General features: G+C 43.8%; 2 protein-coding genes across 2 annotated transcripts; both read left to right on the top strand.

Moving 5' to 3' along the window:
• The first annotated feature begins 88 nt into the window (after positions 1-88).
• On the top strand, positions 89-10,263 carry LOC114466604 (ETS domain-containing protein Elk-1-like). The gene is made up of 11 exons (XM_028452179.1): positions 89-973; positions 1,887-2,095; positions 2,409-2,594; positions 3,563-3,727; positions 3,848-3,973; positions 4,056-4,316; positions 4,407-4,488; positions 4,563-4,678; positions 4,740-4,823; positions 4,931-5,035; positions 7,536-10,263. Exons 1-11 carry the CDS (start codon positions 949-951, stop codon positions 7,632-7,634), a joined length of 1,458 nt encoding a protein of 485 aa, XP_028307980.1. The 5' UTR covers positions 89-948; the 3' UTR covers positions 7,635-10,263.
• A 3,058-nt stretch (positions 10,264-13,321) lies between these two features.
• On the top strand, positions 13,322-18,866 carry LOC114466599 (leucine-rich repeat neuronal protein 1). Its single transcript, XM_028452171.1, has 13 exons — positions 13,322-13,501; positions 14,176-14,263; positions 14,395-14,531; positions 14,848-14,949; positions 15,012-15,196; positions 15,275-15,517; positions 16,276-16,398; positions 16,482-16,604; positions 16,831-17,239; positions 17,312-17,438; positions 17,594-17,739; positions 17,936-18,073; positions 18,140-18,866. The coding sequence occupies exons 1-13, from the start codon at positions 13,490-13,492 to the stop codon at positions 18,515-18,517; spliced, it is 2,211 nt and encodes a 736-aa protein (XP_028307972.1). The 5' UTR covers positions 13,322-13,489; the 3' UTR covers positions 18,518-18,866.
• The last annotated feature ends 1,171 nt before the right edge of the window (positions 18,867-20,037 follow it).

Genomic DNA, 20,037 nt, shown 5'->3' with positions numbered 1-20,037 from the left:
TGTAAATGTATATTTTATCTTTAGTTAATTTGGTCATGGCATGATTTAACTGTGTTTGTAAACAGTAGTGAAGTGAGTGAGTGAAATGTGTTTTTGTTCTAGTCTCATTAAAGTGTGTGGGTGCATTTTGGCGGCGCTCTGCTCGCTCTCTGCCCGCGGAGCCGCATCTCCTCCCGGGAGCCGCTCCGGGTGAGACGCGGTGAGTTCTCCTGGAAGAGAAAAGCTCCTTCATTCAAAGAAGATCACCGAGGATACAAAGGGACAGCCTGGGGGACTGTCCAGCTGGAGCCCCTGGACTTCTTTCCCTCCGCACCACAGGCCCGACACCGGGCCTCGGTGTTTCCTACGGATGCAGCCGACTGACGGCCACAGGAGCCAGGAAGGCAACATTAGCTAACATGCTAGGCTAACAACTTTAACCAAAAACTATTAAGAAGTTATTCTTATTACTGAACTCAGAAGTGTTGGCGAAAAAACGTAATACCGGCTGCTCAAAACGGAAATTGCTGAAGAAAAATCACCAAGCGTTTGTAATGTTGTCTTCCTGACCGGATTATCATCGACAGTTAGCATTGCTAACTATTTTTAGCAGCAACGGTCAGAGGAGCAGTGATTATTGGACGCCTGCAAACCTTCAGTTTTATATCAAACTCCTTATGATACGCGTGTAAATGTGCAGTCGTCAACGTGTTTGTGGAACTTTCTCGTGGCTAAGCTGCTGCTGTTAGCATGGAGGAAGGGGGGCCAGGCAGCGGCGGCTCTCTGCGGTTACATAAGGCACTTAGGTCGGCCATGAAGCTGCAGAGCGTCGGCCCCTCCTCCACAGCCCGGCTCTGACAGACATACGGACAATCAACAACAACAATAATATCATCATCAGACAGTGAAGGGCAGCATGGAGAGACTGTGAGTCTACAGGGACACAAACAACAACAATAACATCTGAAGATGGAACCAAACCCACTCATCAACGGTAGGACAACCTGTGTGTGTTTACATGTTGCACTTTGTATGTGTGCACGTGCACACTTTGGAGGGAAGCAGCATCTCAACAGGTGTGTGTGTGTTGCTGTGGCCCTGTGCTGTGCGTGTGCAGCAGGTATATTTAGGCGTGCACTCGCTCATAGCTAAAGGCTCAAACACTCTGTGGAAGTCCATGTCAGAGACAGATATTGATTAGTTATTGATTAGCAACATTAGTCTTGATCTAGGTCAGAGATGAGCAGGGTTAGATCAAACCCAGCTCAGGGTTTGATCCAGGTTTAGCCTGAGAGTCTGGCTCAGATAATCCACGATCTAACTAGAACGTCCGTTTTATCAAAGCTTAAACACTTTTGTTGCCATGGAAACGCAGTCTGTGGTCCGGTTAGGTTAGGTTTACAATGTCATTTAAAGTAATACAATCCCGATTAAACAAAAATCTACTGCAGAAGAGGATTCGGGCCAATTTTGATGGAGATAATAATTTTAGGCAAATCAAGAAAAAATCAAAATGTCGAGATTAAAGTTGAAATTTAAAATATAAACTCAAAAGTCAAAGATTTGCTAATAAAGTCAACTCCAACAGTGTCCATCCAAACTGGTCCTAATGTGTTTCCGTAGCTCCTCAATAGCCACAGACGAACTGGATGCTCCACCTCTTCATAACTTCACTGCTTTTTACTCCTCAACACATTCAGTTTTTATCAATATCTCTTGAAAGTCATTAAATAGATTACAATGTTGTGTTTATGAGAAAAGAGAGAATCTCTTTCTTATTAAACTCAACTTTGAAGAACAGTTTAACGCATTCATCATTACGCAGCCTCGATCTGCTGTTTGTCATACGACCACATGCCTGTAATACCTGATCCTAATAAGCATTAGTCACGTGTGTGACCCCACAGCCATGGACCCCTCCATCACTCTGTGGCAGTTCCTGCTCCACCTGCTGGAGGACGAGCGTCAGCGTCACCTGATCTCCTGGACTGGAGAGGACGGAGAGTTCAAGCTGCTGGATGCAGAGGAGGTGGCCCGCCTGTGGGGGCGCCGCAAGAACAAGACCAACATGAACTATGACAAGCTGAGCCGGGCGCTACGGTACTACTATGACAAGGTACAGAATATTCTAAATGCTGACATATCATAATGACTAACAAAGATACAGTAGTGTGTTCACCCTCTCATAAGAAGCGTGCGCTAACGTTAAAGCTTAGTTTGTGTTGCTGATGACGTGATGTTGTTCACGCTTTAAATGTTACACTTATTATACCTGCTCCACATGCAGATGTGCTACTGTTTGTGTAAATTCTGAGAAAAGTAAGGGTTAAAGTCTTGCGAGATCGTTCAAGTATTTCTGATTCTAAAGTTGACTTCAATGTGTTTCTTGTTGTTTGATAATGAAATGTTTGTTGTTTACTTCCTGTCAGAACATCATAAAGAAGGTCAGTGGGCAGAAGTTTGTTTACAGGTTTGTGAGTCAACCTGACGCATCGCTGCCCGACGGCCAACGGAGCTACGATGATGCTCAGAGGCGGGACTTAACTGACTCTAACAGCCAATCAAAGGGCCTCGGAGTGCTGACATCAAACTGTCCAACCAAAGGCTTAACTCAGGTAGGTGGGGCTTTCCTTCCTGTTTCCTCATTATTTCCTCCTTATTTACCCCTATTTCTTCTTTATTTCCTCGTCGAATCCTCAGAGTTTCTTCTTCATTTACTATCTCCTTTCCTATCCACTGTTCTTTCACCCCCGGAAGTGTTTAAGTGGTGGCCATGATAAATAGCGTCATAGTTCTCTTTAGGCTCAGGAAAACAGGACCATTGCTTCCTTTTTACCTCCTTTAGCCTAGGAAACAGTGATGCATCCTTCACTAAAGGAGGCGAGAAAATGCTGACCCACAATTCCTTGCGGCAACAACATTTAAAGGGAAACGCGCTCACGGAAACTCACAATTACCATACCAATGCAATAATATGCCTTGAACAACTTAAAATAAATAATCTAAAACCCATATATTATTATATGCAAGACATTATCAGATTTTAACTGACATAAAACAGACACTCTGTGATTCAAGAAAAAGGGATCAGAGACATTTTTATCCACATTGTTTTATTCAACAGAATTCATATTTCTGAGTGTAAGGTGAGTGTGAGCAACCATTCTCAATGTGACTTTCTTTTAGTTTACCTTTTGTTCCTAGTAGCCTCTTTTCCTTTGATTTAAATTTAAACGTCACGTAGTGGAAGTGCATCTGATTGTCAAAACACACGTGATTGCCTGTTCCTAACTCCTCTTCTAACACCTTTCCTTAACCGTGTGACGTCATCCACGGGGTTATGGAAAAGTAGATACGAAAGGACTATCCAGACACAGCCTCTGTTTCTTCAGTGTTTCCTCTGTTTCCTCCATGTTTCCCTCATAGTTTCCTCACTTTTTCCTCCCTGTATCCTCATTGTTTCCTCTTTATTTACTTAGTTTCTTCACAGTTTCCTCTGTTGCTTCCCTGTTTCCTCAGTGTTTCATCATAGTTTCCTGACTGTATCCTCCCAGTTTCCTGACTGTTTCCTTCCTGTTTCCAGCGGTCCTCTCCTGGTTCCTCTCAGCGTAGTTCCAGGAATGACTACATGAAGTCCGGCCTATACTCCACCTTCACTATCCAATCACTGCAAACCCCGCCCAACCCCCGGCCAATCAAATCTGAGCTCCTACTGCAGACAGACTCCGCCCCCAGGGTGGATAGAGAGGTGAGGCCACGCCTTTTTCTTTAAACACGTCTTCTCACATAAGCACACACATACCCGTGACCTGTGCTCTAACGACGCCCACTGCTTTAACCACGCCCACTTGTTTACCTTTGTCCTCAGCTCTCTGTGCTCTCAGACTCTAAGTCGTCCTCAGTGAGTGGAGCCTTTGACTCCATCATGGTTGGACAAACGTCTCCGTGTCCGACTCCGGCTCTCAGCCCACAGATAGGAGCCGGCCAATCACAGGTCAGCTTTTAATTTATTTATTCATTTATTTAACTAAATCGGCCCTGCTGTGTGTTTATTGTGGTGTTGTTGTTGTTTACAGGCTCCGCCCTCTCTGAGCGACCCTCCTCAGATCTATTTGACTAACGTGAGCGACTCGCCCTCACTGGATGAATTCCCGTCGTCTCAGGCTCCGCCCATTTTTGTTATTATAAACCCCCCCCAGCAGCAGACCCCGCCCCTCTCCGTGGCCCTGCCTAATGCCACAGAGACCCCGCCCCCTCCTGCTCCCATGGTCATTAAGGAGGAGACACTGCCGTCGGAGGCGGGGCTTCTGGAGATAGTGACTCTGCCAAGGAAGGAGGTGAGGGTGACAGACAGTAGGGGGCGCTACTGAGCATGATCAGTTGGGTCAGTGGTGGGTCAGTAGTCTAACGCTCCTCTCTGATCGCAGGTCTGTGAGCCCGTCTGTAGTTCTGCTCCTCCTCCTCTGAGCGTCTCTGAGTCCAGTGAGCAGCAGCAGCAGAACGCACTAGGTACACACTACTGATTCAAGTTCTGCTCAACTAATCCTGATCCATCACTAATCCTGATCCTGTGTCTGTCTCAGACGTGTCTGTCCCTCCGCTCTCGTCAGTGAGCGTCGCTCCCTCCAAACCAAAGAAGCCCAGAGGCCTGGAGCTGCCCACCTCCCCCTCCCTCCCCCCTGGCCTGTCCCTGGATAAGGTGAGTCAGCATTAAACAAGTCAGGCTTTAGTTATCTCAACGCTGATCATCTCTTTCACAGGTCAACGCCGCCGTCAACAATCTGTTAGCTCCAGGATCAGCAACCAACACCTTAACGCCATCTGTCATCACCTCCCACGCTCTGGTATTGCTGTCTGTAACTGTGTTTGTAACTGTCATTAACTGTCTGTATGTCTGTCTATTTGTGTCAGTAACTGTCTTTAACTCTGTCTGTCCCTGTCTGTTGCTCAGACTCCTGTTCTACTGACTCCCAGTCCTCAGCTTCCCTCCTCTATTCACTTCTGGAGCACTTTGAGTCCCATCGCTCCTCGATCTCCAGCCAAGCTCTCCTTCCAGGTACAGACACACCTCCGTCTGTCACTACAGACACTTGGTCGACCAAGACTATGGCCCACGTAGCGTTTAGTTGTCCGTTTTAACATCATGTTGCCAAATGTAAGACCGAGACTTTCTAGACGTTTTTAAACAAAGTAATTTGTGCCAATAGCCTGCTGATGCGGATGACAGTCAGGTTCATGCACGTCGTGGACTGAGCACAGGCAGCGTTGCGTCATACACTTAATTGACAGCAGTGAAAGTTAACTACTACTACAGATCCAATTTTTTTGTTCATCCGTTCACATTACTACTTAAAATGTGACCTGTATCAGACTCCAGTGTGAATGGTTCGTGGCTCCAATCTGAGCCCCACGTGCATTGACACGTTTGTCTCAAAGTTTTTATGCAGTGGAGCCAGAGAATGAATGATCAGGTGCAAAGAAGCATGAGGAGAAGAAAACAAGAAGAAACAAAAATTTTATTTTGGCTTTTTATTGTGCCGATTTGCTTTTAGCACAATCAATAAACACACACTTGTAACTAGGGTATTCAATTACAAAAGTCCCCAACTGTAACTGTAAAAGTGAAAGTTGCTGAAATAAAACTACAAACAAGTTGGCAGCAGTATAAAAAACAAAAAGCTACTGGTAGATGTGAAACTAAATAAAACAAACTCAAACAAACCCTGGAACAGTCATGTGACAAATTAATCAATAGTTGTTGTTGAGAAAGATTATTATTACTATACAGTGGAAACAGAAACTATAAAAATAGTTATATTGTGAACCTGTTTATACTGTAGGGAATATTTTATATACATAAATGTAATTGGAGTCTAAAGCCACAAAAAACACCACTTTAAAAAGAAAATAGACTAATATAAAACCTCTTTACAGTTATTTGAGTCATTCTGCGCTTGCGCAATTTGCGGCGATGACGTGCTGGTGACGTCATAATCCAAGATGGCGGGGGCCCGGACTACAGCCGACACTATTTAGTAAGAGCCTTAAAAGATATGGATATAATGAAAAGAGTGGATGGACAGAGGCATAAACATGCAGACTTTCACACAGACTTGTTCAACACACACGGACCTCGGCAAACGGAACAGGCTTCACCAGACGCTGGCACTAGGACCCAGAGCGGAGTAAATGCGTCCCCGTACTGCATGTACAGGCTGTAATATCACCATGTTTATCATTTTACCAGTTGTTAGAGCTACTGTCTTTACCAGGGAGATAATATTTATTCCTGGTGATTGTTTTCTGGAGTTTACCTGGGCTTTATTTACCGGTGATTAGTTTTTATCTCTCTTCCGCTCCGTGGTCCACACACACACTGCAGTCGCGTTCTTATACAAACCCCACGTAAACAAACAGAGAAAGCCGCGGAAACAAACTGGTGCAGGCATTTAGGAATCAAAAAAATGAATCCAAATGCAAACATTTCTGTAACGGTTCTGGAACCAGACGTTAGGAACCGGTTCTCGGTGCCCAACCCATATCACCTAAATAAATGCATTGCATTTTTAAAAACAACTGTATTGAAACTGATACCATTGCTGGTCGACCAATGAAGAAAAAAATCTTGGTCGACCACGACGGCGTCGACCAATTAGTCGACTAAACGACCAAAGTTGGCAGCCCTACTACAGACACACCTCCGTCTGTCACTACAGACACCCACTCCTTTTAGCTACTCTATTTACTGACCTCTAGTGTTAGATGTGTGATATTGTGACATTATAATAAAAAATGGCCCCCCTTCAAAATAAAAGCACCCTTCATCACCAACGAGGAGAAAGATCTTCAGGTGCAGTCCGCAACTCTCAGATCCCTCTCTCCCCCTCCCTCCCCGCTGCTCTCTTGCCCTGCCTCCAAACTTTCCAAAGTCCCTCCCTCAGAGGAGCTAACAAGCTAACGTTAGTCCGTGAGCAACATCACAGTAATATAACATGTTTCGTTAAAAGCATATTAGCGCTTCTCTCTCAATGTGCACACACCTCAGCAGCAGCAACAACACAGTGTCACTTACAGCAGCTCACACGGAGGCTGCTGCGCACACATGAACAACACATGCAGCACATAGTTCTAGTGTAACAATTACAAATCAAACATAATGTAAATCAAGCAGCAGTAATTACCTTTCAAGCAGAAAAGTCAACAATTCCATCTTCTACTCCTCCAGACCATACACTGTAAAAAAAGACGGCACTTCAGCCCCTGGAAGGGGGCGGGGCCTGTGATCAACAGCTGTCAGACAGTCCATCAAACACAATTCTGGCTCTGATTGGTTCTTTTTGCTCGGTCGTGGTGCATTCTGGCAATCTGCCAAAGGCAGGGGGTGGGGCTCAATTAGCCGTTTTTTTTTTTCACACAAACTATTAGTTTGATGTAAATCTGTCCTTACATTGTGACAGCTTTAGTAAATATGACAAAAAGTCACTTTTATAAGAGTTGCAGACAGCAACTTTAAAGTGATGCTTTTATTTTGGTAACTGTGGTGTTTTGTCTCCTAGTTTCCGTCCAATGGCAGTAATCAGATCCACATTCCCGCGCTGAGTGTTGACGGACTCTCCACGCCCGTTGTCCTTTCACCTGGACCTCAGAAGCCTTGATCAAAAGGAGGCGGAGCTTGTTTTTAAACTGAAGAAGAACCGGAGCGTGACGAGGTGGAGTGACATCACTGACAGGAAATGACAAACCTCTACTTCCTGTCGACCTTTGTATTTATTCCTCTCAGACATTGAAAGCCATTCAAGGTGCTCGTCGCTTTGCTCCTATTGGCTGATTTTTATGGCCTTGCCTTCACTCGTTTATGCACGGCTCCTCATTGGAGGGACATGTTTGAACGGACCAATCACTGAGGAGCAGGAGGAGGGCGCCAACGCTTCACAGCCAAGTTTTTTCAGAGTAAGAGTTTCTAAATATCAGATTGTATATTTTCTCAGCCGAACTGTCTTTGGGGCTAAAAAGCTTTTATTGTGAAAAGCACGGACATGCATTCCTGCTGATTGTTTACAGACCTTCATTCCTGACGCCCGGCGCCTGTTTCAGCCGATACACGAATGTTTATTCTGAAAAGCCTCGGATCGCTGCGTCAGCAGAGTAGCCGTGCAGCGTCAAACCATTTTTCCAGTGTGGGTCGCAAACGTGGCGCGTTTATTCTGATGTCCCAAAGTATGACAAAGTTAGCGACAGAATTAGCATCAAAGTTAGCGACAAAAAGCTTGAGCTTTGATTTGTTTAAAGATTTAACTTTAAACCTGAAGTGCTTTCAAAAAGTAACTTTTCTTTTTATTTTCTCTTTACATACTGAAAATGCTTTACTTTGAAAAGAAACGATACAACTCCTTCACAATAAAAGCACAGTTTTGCCCCTTCTTTAAAAAAAAAAGATGTTCCCGTTAAACGGATGAACTGCACTGAATCAGCAACAAACGTGTTATAGGGCGTGTGACGTCTAAAAACGTTTTATTCTGAAGGTCGCACACTTAAGCGCACACACCGGGGAACAATTGCACACGCACTATTTTAAAAAATCTTTTATTTTGGTAAATATCCAGCTATGGTTGCCACGGTAACCTGATCCGACTGTTGCCGACCTGTCGTTTGCTGCCGCTGTTGTTGTTGTTGTTGTTGTTGTGGTCGTTGCTGTTGTTGCTGTAAACGTGTCACACACACACACACACACACACACACACACAGTCCCGTTGATATGAAACTATGAAGCACTTCTGATGGGTGTCGCCCTCCTGTTGCCATGGGAATGATTAGTTTTACTGTAAACAGGAAGTTAAAGACTTTTACTGAAACGTAGAATCAGATTTTCTCTTTAATAATTTTCTGAATTTTATTTCAGGGTTTAACAATTTCCTGTTTCCTTTTCTTTTCTTCATTTTTCTCTGTTCAGAGACTTTACTGCTGTTTAACTTCCTGAAATTGTACCAAACATGATCAAAACATGATCAATGGGTTTAATGGAGTTCTTCAGATGATTTTCAGATGCTGGAAGCTAAATTATGTGTGTGATATTGATCCATAAACATGCATAGGAGGCATTTCCATGTCATGTTTGGCCTGATTTTAAAAAAAGAAGAAGAAAACACAGTTAAAATGTATTTTTCTATCTCACAACATGAACTCTGTGTTTTTAAAGCCCTTAACATCTATTTAATCTGACTATTAGGTTTATTATAAAGGTAATCAGAATGAAGCTCCTGCTTGTTTAAAGTCACCATTACTAAGTTAACTCATTTATAGTTATTTTGTTGACTAGATTAACTAAACTGATTAACTGAAACCAAACTACTAAAAACTAACAGAAGTTTCACACAATAAGGGTTTTCTTCTGGTTCTTTACTGAATGGAGGAACCATGGATAAATAAAGGGAGATATGACGCCATCTTAACAGGGGCTAACTGAGAGGTGTTCCATAAAGGAGGGTTAACAAACTCTGAATTTACCATAAACTCTGGGTCAACATACACCGCTTTGGGAAACTCTGGGTATCTAATTCCAGTACAGCTGGTATGAAGTGGGTCAATCAACCCTGAGTATGTAAACCTTGGGTTACTGACGTGCACGCGCGATAAAAAGCCATCATCAATGGATCGACGGTTACACAAACTACCATGGCAACCACCCGGAAAAAAGAGTGATTTATACACCCTGATGGGTGAGTTAAACCTGTGTTTGAGGAATTTGAGCCTGTTCTAAAGGTGCGTTCATACTGAACACCTTCAGTGACTATAGTGGATTAAATCACCTGCGATTAGTCGCGCTTTTTCATCCCTTCATCACTTTATCTCTTCAGTGATGTGACGAGCGGTGAATAATATGAATAAAATGTGTCTGAGGAGACGTGTCAGCAGCATAGGATGTCTGCATAGAGAGTCCTCCTGTTATACTGGATATAAAGACAGTGACAGCCGCTTCATATCTAATCATTTATATTTATTTTTAATGTAATATTGTTGTCAGTCATCTCAACGTCCAAAAAATATAAAAAAAAGTGTGAAGCGGGACGTGAACACGCGACCCATCGTTTCCAAGAGCGGTGTCATAATTCACTGTGCCATCATAACTTCAAAGGTGCATGATGAAAACAATCGAGCCTCAAAAGTGGATTCATTTAAATGATCATCTCCTCCTTTATATTATCTACAGGTTTGGATTCAGTGAACTTTACTACAGACGTCAGTAGATGTTTTAATGTAGATCAACCTCTCAGTGACTTTCACTAAATCATCTACATCTACAATGTTAAAAAGAAAACTACAGTATGCACAAAAAAAACCCCCAAAAATATGTAAAGCAACACAACCTTACTAATGATGTGAACACGTCTGTGGTGTGTGATGTTACTAATGTGTTTCAGAGAAAAGTGTTAAGGTTCATTAAAGTGTCCAGAAACGGTGTTCAGGTGGGCGGAGCCAGGTAGAAACCCAGAGTTTCATTGATAAAACCTGCCAGTGACCAGGTTTAGTTCACGGACAATGTTGCCATGGTAACATACTCAGAGAAGAACATACCTCGTGTTTAGGAATGAGATACTCAGAGTTTGAACATAACCTGCTTTATGGAATAAACCTCTGCACACAGCAGCTAGCTCTGTCTATGTCACACGTGTCAAACACAAGGACCGGGGGCCAAAAGCAGCCCTTTAGTGCATCCAGTTTGGCCCGCAGCAGCAGAAAAAAAAGTCAGAGAAACCATGAATCATTGTGGAAATGACCAACTAATTCAGTTGTAGATATTTACACATTAATACACAAATTTAATGAAACTCCACAATATTTGCAGGGCTCATTTTCCTCAGTTTTCTCATTATTCTTCAATTTCAAAGTATTCAAACAAATGTAAAATGAAGATCCTGCAGGGACTAAAATGTGTCACTTGTTGCTTTTATATTACCAGTGTTGTACATATTTTATCATTTATACGTGGAGTACAAACTAGAGCACAATAATGATTCAGTTACACATCTTCACACCTAAAATCTACAGCCCACTGAAGATAAACTGCTGTTTGGCCCCTGAACTAAAATGAGTTTGACCCCCCTGATCTACGTCAATAATCAGCACAACAATCACATCCATCACATTAAAGAATCTGTGATATTGAACAATATTTATGTCTCTCAGCATCAGAAAATCAAAACAAGTCTGTCTTACTGTCTGCAATTATTAATAGTTAGTATATTGATTATTTTAAAGTGGTATTATTTTGATGTTTTGATTTCACAGAGTGGTTCTGGGATGTGATGTTTGTCCTGATGGTTAGCATGGACAGAAGCTAGCTGCTAGCTGCTGTTGGTCCCTGGTACGATGGCAGCTGAAGTTCATGTTGGTTTATTTCTATGAATGGGGGACTTTGAACCTTCCATCTGTGCTTTTACTTTGTAAACTGGTCACTTCCTCTTCCTCTGACAGCTTAAATGAGTGGTTGTTCTCCGTCCTCAGTGGATACTGGACAAGTGGGGACAACACGTCGGTTTGATCAGATTTTTGCATCAGAACTGACACGTGATACTCACGAATGCATCGTACAGTTTTTCCAAACCTATTGTATGGTCATTGCAATGTGTACTCATTGTTTCCGCATTGCAAACACATTGCACAGTCCTCTAACGCATCGCCAACATTCTGTCTGAGGAAGATGACGTGGATTAAAGTTTCCAAACCGTGAAACATGAACCAATATTTACCAGTGATCAATCTTTATTTCATCTACGAGGTAAATGTTTATTCCTCTAAACATTTTTTAATGCTTTTATTCTGAAATGTGTCTGATATATTGAACAAAGCTGTAAAATGACGCTGAGATTTCCCGGGCTATAGGCGGGGCAGTGAAGGCAGCATTTGATCCGTGACGTACTTTATTTTTCTATCAGAGACTTTTATTAAAAACAGTCTGTAACTTTGAGGAGCGACGAAGCCTTAATGTGAGGAAGAGGAGGAGGAGGAGGAGTCTTAAAAAGCCATGAGGAAGACTTCAGCTCATCACCAGCACAACAAGAGTCGCTCTGATTGGACGATCACTGACCCTGCTCCCAAACACTCCCACTGTTTTAGATCAATTACAGAATCCACAGATCTGTGAGATTAATGTGAAACTTTTGATCATTAATTTATTAATTAAACATTTTTGCATTTCTTAAAATTTTCCAAAGTCGCAAAACTTGAGATTTTACAACATTCTGCTAAAAGAACAAATCCCCTTCAAAATAAAAGCACTTTGCTTCACCTTGAACTGAACTTCATCTCCCATCATGCATTGCTTTGCAGACAGGAAGCTGTGGGAGCAGCAGAGAAAGTTGCTGCAGAGCTGTATAAACGTACCTTTTTCTGACCAGGCCCCGCCCTTCCTTCACTCTGCCAGCCTATTGGCCGGTCCCTCTGTGGGAGGGGTTTATTAATGTGGAGGGGGTGGGGCCTGTTGTTTACTGATAATGATCTGCTTTTATACAAACAAACAAACAGTGGATGTAATTAAAGTATTTTGTTCTGAAGGTTCAGTGTGTGGACGAAGCTTCATTCAATTACACAAACACGTTAATACACATTAACACACTTTAATACACACAATAACACACTAATACACATTACCACATGTTAATACATTTTAACACTCGTTAATACACAGTAACACACTTTAATACACGTTAATACACATATACACACACGTGAATACACATTAACACACTTTAATACACATTACCACACGTTAATACATTTTAACACTCGTTAATACACATTAACACACATCAACACATGTTAATACACATATTAACACACACAATAAATACACATTACCACACGTTAATACACTAACACACGTTAATACACATTAACACGCATTAATACACACAATAACACATTAAGACACATTCATACACATTAACACACTTTAATACACATTAACACACTCGGTGATGTTTCTTCTGTTTTCCTGGATCTCTGTAACATCACTGATGATGACATCACTGATGACGTCACAATTCATCTCACAGCTTAATTCCCATTGTACTACACATAATTTGTAGTTTTTTAATCATGACTATCAGACAAAGAATAATGAACATTCAAACTCTGCTCTGAGATGTTTTTACATTTTCAGCAACATTTTGTTTATTATTTATATTTGCATTATTGATTTTTGTGTTTGTTATTGGTGATGACGGTAAAAAGGATGATCATCATAAAGATGATGATGGAGATGAGGGGGCGGGGCTTAGAGACCGTCAGAAGGAGAATCTGGAGCATTACGTCATCCCCCTCTTCCTCAGAGCAGCATCCGCACTCTGATTGGCTGCTCGAGATCAGCTGCTGCGGACCTGATGGAGGACAGGAGTAGGAATAAAGGCAGCAGGAGGACAGACAGAGAGGGACTACAGACCTGATCTATAGACCAGGGCAGAATCTGGACCATTACCACCAGGTTAGCAGGAATCAGGACCTCAAGGCTCTGATGGAGGTTCAGGTTTGTACTGATTTGTATTTTTACATCCAGCAGTTGTTAGACTAATCTGAACAACTTCACATCACAGACAGGTCTGACAGTGACTGACAGTGTCTGTCCCTGTACTTAGTTACAGACCTATAGATAATAGATCTGTTTATTACTCTGTTACAGATGTAGAAGTAATAGCAACTATAGTGAAGACAGTCACACATGTTTGGTTAGCTTAGCACGTAGCGGAGCTGGCTGAGTAGGGTCAAAACTGAAAGGGGTGGGGTCAAAACTGAAAGGGGTGGGGCTATGTTATATGGTCTCATCCTGCAGGAGAATGTGACGACAGGTGAACAGCAGGACTGCAGACCTCCAGGAACTGTCTGAGACACTGTGTGTATAAATGAGCTGTAGGGGGCGCTGTAGTCTGATGTGTGTGTGATATAACAATTAAATTGGGTCGCTCACTTTCTTCTTTCTGTTTTGGTAACGATGACCCGCCTATACAACTTAACTTACTTTAATTTACAGACAAACTTTAGGAGACTAAAGTGTGTGTGTGTGTGTGTCTCCTCACACACTAGTTAAAAACGGGCTTTTATTTTGAGACTCTGTGGCTTTGGAGCACGAGGACATGAGCCAACCAATCACAGTGCAGCTGTTGGCATGTTGTGTTTTACAGTGTATTTCTCTCTTCTTCCCAGTGCATTATGGGAATTACAGTCCTGTCAGTGCCGCTCATCTTATCGATGATGTCATCAGTCTGTGCTGAAGAGGGCGGGGTCAGTCTAGGTAATGCTGAACCAATTCCATTGGAACACGGGGATAAGATGTGGGCGGGGCTTACTAACGCGTGTGTGTGTGTGTGTGTGTGTGTGTGTGTGTGTGTGTGTGTGTGTGTGTGTGTGTGTGTGTGTGTGTAGGTATGTGTCCTCCTCAGTGTGTGTGTGAGACGCGTCCATGGTTCACTCCTCAGTCTGTGTACCATGAGGCCAGAACCATCGACTGCAACGAGCTCCAACTGCAGAGGGCGCCGCAGAATTTAACCGACGACACGCAGGTGTGACATCACTGTGACATCACTGTGACCTCATTGGTTGGTTGTTCTCAGGCTGCTGTAGCTCTGCTGCCCTCTGGTGGTGGTATCTTACATGATCTGCTTCGTTTTCGGTCTTTGTGAGTTTCTGTGAACACTGATGAGCGTGTCCCTTTAAATGTTGCTGCTGCAATGAATTGTGGGTCAGCATTATGTGGTCTCCTTTGGTAAAGGATGCATCAGTGTTTCCTAGGCCAAAGGAGGTTATAAAGGAAGCATTGAGGAGATAGGAGGGAATATTAGGACACAGCCCTGGTTCTGATGGCTCTGATGGTTCCAGGTTCTCCTGCTGCAGAGCAACAACATCTCTTCCATCACTGATGAACTTCAGGCTCTGACCAACTTGACAGAGTTGGACCTCTCTCAGAACCACTTCATTCAGGTAAGGCCCAGCTCTCCTTGTCCTCATGGTTTTCCTGGTTCTGAGCTGGCTCCTTTGTCCAGGTGAGCTCCATGGGTCTGACCTCTCTGGGCTGTCTGGTCACTCTGTACCTGGAGGAGAATCTCATCGTGGAGCTGCAGGACTTCAGCCTCAGGAACCTTTCTAGTCTGGAAGAACTTTACATCAACCACAACCGGATCTCTTCCATCAGACCCAAAGCCTTCGCCGGACTCTCCAAACTGCTGAGGTGAGAAACACAGGAACTTCCTGTAGACCCTCTGGAGTCCTGGTTCTAGGTTCAACATGAGAGCTTTTCTTCTCACAGACTCCACCTGAACTCCAACCGTCTGCTGTCCATTGACAGTCGATGGTTCCAGTCCCTCCCCTCGCTGGAGATCCTGATGATTGGGGAGAACCCCATTTTAGGTCTGGAGGAGAAGAACTTCCTGCCGTTGTCCAGCCTCCATAGTTTGGTCCTGGCCGGGATGGGCTTGACCTCGGTTCCCTCAGACGCCTTCGTAGGCCTGGAGTATCTGGAGAGTCTTTCCTTCTATGACAATCGACTCAGGTTGGTTTGTTCAGGTTCTCTTGGATCATAGAGTCTTCATCAGAGAGCAGAGGCTAGTTAGCATTAGCCTGATTTCATCTGATATGAAGATCTCAGAGCAGAATCACAACCAAACAAAGTATTTAAACAGGAAACAACAACGGCTTTGTGCATTCTGTTGTTGTTTTGTATGTCTGCAATCATTTTGTGTGTATTTTGTTGTTTTGTGTGTTCGTTTGGAAGTGGGTCAACAAACTCAGAGTTTATGGATAAACTCAGAGTTAACCTACCCCATGATGAGTATCTGGTTCCATTACAGCTGGTATGAAGTGGATCAATGAACTCTGAGTATGTAAATCTTGGGTTAATTACGTGCACCTGCGTGATAAAAAGCCATCATCAATTGAGCAAAGATAACACGAACTACCATGGCAACCAGCAGGAAGAGAGTGTCTTCTTTCATGCCGATGGGTGAAATAAGCCAGTGTTTATAGGGTAATATAAGCCTGTTCTGTTCTAAGAGGGAAAGGTAACACTGTCACAGCCTAAAAGAGAATAAACAAAACCTGCCTGCGAACAGGTTCAGTTCATGGAGAATGTTACCATGGTGACATACTCAAAGTAGAACTTACCTCAATTTATACAACCGCAAACTTAGAATTTCCGTTATTTGAGCCCGAACAAAGATTGAACATAACCTGCTTTCTGAAATACCCCTCAGGTCTGTGTGGACCATGTGACACCATCTTCAATCAGACTAAACCTTCTCGTCTCTGCAGGTCCGTTCCTCGGGACGCTCTGCGGGTTCTTCCTAATCTGAAGTTCTTGGACCTGAACCGTAACCCGGTGCGTCGGATCCAGCAGGGAGACTTCCAGGACTTTGCTCACCTGGAAGAGCTCAGGTGAGTCCCTGCATGTGTCTGTGGGGGGCGTGTGTCTGTGGGTGGGGGGCACTGCGTCTTTATCTGATGCTCTTCTGCTTCAGTCTGAACAACATGGAGGAGCTGCTGATGGTGGAGCGACGGTCCTTTCACAACCTTCCAGAACTTTCCAAACTGGAGCTGTGCAACAACCCTCGTCTTTCCTACATTCAGCCTCAGGCCTTCAGGTATAGACCCCGCCCCCAGCCTGTCTTAGTGTGTCCATAGGCGTCAGAATCAGAATTCCTTTATTAATCCCAGGGGAAAATTGTTTACGTCAAAACCACAGAAAAAAAAGTAGGATAGATAATACTAATATTATTATTAATAATAATACAAATATACAAATATGATACAGATATTTACAAAAAATTATACAAATATCCTGACAGTGTGTGCATGTGTGCCCTTCAGTGGCCTCCCTGCCTTGCGGACCCTCATGTTGCACACCAACCAGCTGTCCCTGCTGTCCCCTGAGCTGCTGTCGCTCCCGTCCCTGGAGGAGGTGTCTCTCTACTCCAACCCCCTCCGCTGTGATTGTCTCCTCACCTGGAGGACTTACCTGGGGAACCAATCACAGCTCACCGTCCTCCAGGCCTCCGTCACGCTCTGCGCCTCGCCGCCCGCCCTGATTGGACGGGAGCTGCGGGAGGTTGCATGGGGCTGGGAAGGAGGTGGAGCCAACAGCTGCCTGCCGCACATCTCGCCTCACGCTCTCCCACCGTCCGTGAATGTCAGCGAGGGACAGCCAATCACTCTGGAGTGCTGGGCGGATGCAGACCCCGCCCCTCAATTCTATTGGATCACGCCCACTGGAGACAAGGTGGGCGGAGTCACAGTTTGAATTGATCTGCTGTTAAAAGGTTTAATAAACACCAGTGATGATGTCACACAGGTGAGCTCGGAGGCCAGGGCTCTACCAATCATGTCGTCAGGGGGGCGTGGCCTGAGCAGGAAGAGGAAGCATCATGTTTCAGAGCTCGGGGCGTTGGTGATCGAACACACAGAGGCTTCAGATGCAGGTTAGTGTGTGTGTGATCAAGCTCCGCCCCCTCAGGTGTGTACACCTGTGTGTGTAATTAAGCTCCGCCCCCTCAGGTGTGTACACCTGTGTATAATTAAGCTCTGCCCCCTCCGTTTTTGTACACCTGTGTGTAATTAAGCACCGCCCCCTCAGGTATGTACACCTGTGTGTCATGGAATGAGGAAGGCGCCGACACAAAAAGCGTTTCTGTAATTGTGGTGACTAGTGGGAGGAGCTACGAGCCAATGTGGGTGGAAAATTCATCCAGCGCAGCATCCCCATTGGTTGTCCTGGCCAAGGTAACGACAACAAAAACAACAGTAACACACTAAAAGACAACAACACGTAACAAGAAATAAACAAAATAATTCAAATGTGTGAAAGAAGATTTTTTATTGTAACAAAACCAATCAAAAAAATCATTAAATATCTGCTGATAAACTGATACAGGTTGGTCTCAACCAATCAGAGAACAGATGATCTTGTCTCCTATAGGCCGTTCACTCCCAGTCCGTCCTCCTGCAGTGGAGCCTGTTTCCTAGCAACGCAGCATCAGGGTTTGACTCCGCCCCCTCTCTGTGGACCGGAGCCTCCGTTTACATCCACAACGACCACATCAGCTACACCACCCAGGTGAGCCTCACTGACCAATCACATCGCTGCTGCCGTGTCATGGGCTGACACTGTGTTATTGTTCAGGTGGCGTTGGACGTCCAGGAGTTCAACGTGACGCACCTCCTTCCTTCCACCGAGTACCACGTGTGCCTCACTGTGTCCTCAGGCTCCGCCCGCGTCCACACGTCCTGTCTGAACGTCACCACCAGGGCAGCCAGCTTCTGCGCGGCGCCTGTGGTGTCGCGGCAGGGCGGCGGCGAGGCCTTGGCGGCGGCGCTAGGCTCGGTGTTAGCGATGAGCGTGTTAGCGGCGCTGTTGCTAAGCTACACACGGCGACGTGTCCAGCAGCACAGTAACATCCCCCTGAATGAGCTATACCCGCCGCTCATCACGCTGTGGGAGGGCGAGGCCGAGCGCGACGAGGAGGGGGCGCACGCCGCCACCAAAACCTGCAGCTGGTAGCACCAGGAACGCCACTTATACGACGCGCACAGACTCTTATTGTGAATGGAAAGATCATCACATATGCAGACGACTCGCTCGTCTCAGGCAGAATCACTTCCTGCACAAACATCAGCATGTCAGACTCTTATTGTGAAAGGATGTCACTCTAATCACATTTATTGTTTACACGCATTCACAGACATGGAACAACAAACAAACAAATGAGTCGTCTGCTTCACGCTCACACATTTACAACAAATGGCTACCCCGGTCTAAAAAAATTCAGCAATTTTTACATATTGTTCTGTGATTATTCAATATTCATTCTATAAATGTTTAGTTTGATCTGACTAATACTTTTTTAGATATGGACAATTTAGTGTGGGGGGGCTTATTTTTCTTCCATTTTCATCTTCCAATATGTCATTAACTCCATCACATAGAAAGGTAAATATGGTATTATAATAATAAGCTCCACCTACTCTCTCAGAATATAGAAATAGATCTGCTATACATCCTATCTGGTGGACATGTCAGCTCCTCTAAATAGTTACAAAGTCAGTGTGTGTTTGGGTCTGGAACATGTTTGGGCCTTCAGTAAACTACTTAGCATATGTCTCATCTCCCTGTAATGTGATCAGCTTAGAGCTATGAACATAGACTGTTCACATCACTAATGATTAGTCACATATAGGCATACATTTTTTTTTTTTTTACTATTTTCATTGGTCCATAACTGCATGTGGGAATGTAAGAAAATTCTGATCTGTGTTTTACTTTATAGTATAAAGATTACTCTTTCTTGGGTTATAAAACTATTTTTCTTTAAACGACTGGGTTTTTGTCACTATTTGTGAATATTTTAAATCCTTTACATGAGGCCATTGTAGCTTGATTCTGTCATAATGATTTATTGTTTTAGTCTTTCCTCAGTACAATCTTTTTGTACATTTTGAGAGAGTAGGTGGAGCTGTATTACTATACCACATTTATATTTCCTATGTGCTGGAGTTCTGAGATCATGGAAGCTGAAAATGGAAGAAAAATAAGGACACACACCCTCCTCACTAAATTGTCAGTATCTCAAAAAGTATTCATCAGATCAAACTAAACATTCACAGTGTGACTATTAAATAATCATGGATTAATTGGTAAAAAATTCCGCTTTTTTTTTTTTAGAAATGCGTAGGAAATGTGTTGAAATTAAATTATCTACCATTCATTTTCACCCTTTTGGCATGTTAGACTCTTATTGTGAAAATAAGTCCCCAGAGTTTTTCCTGTTGGAGCTGAGCTTTAACCTTTCACACACACACACTACCGTGCGTGTGTGTATGTGTTCTTCCACAGACTGTAAACAGTGCAATGGCTGCAGCGCCCCCTGCTGTAGCGCTCACTAACCTGCAGGGTATTTTGTACAAACGTTCACTATATATTTGAAAACTGCTTCTATTATTATGATTATTTACTCAACACTGAGCACTGAGCTGTGTGTGTGTGTGTGTGTGTGTGTGTGTGTGTGTGATGAAAGATGAATT

This window comes from Gouania willdenowi, chromosome 7 (genome assembly GCF_900634775.1).
Source record: "Gouania willdenowi chromosome 7, fGouWil2.1, whole genome shotgun sequence".
Taxonomy (NCBI): Eukaryota; Metazoa; Chordata; class Actinopteri; order Blenniiformes; family Gobiesocidae; genus Gouania; species Gouania willdenowi.
The sequence above is the reverse complement of the archived record's forward strand: the minus strand, read 5'-3'. Positions and strand labels throughout refer to the sequence as shown.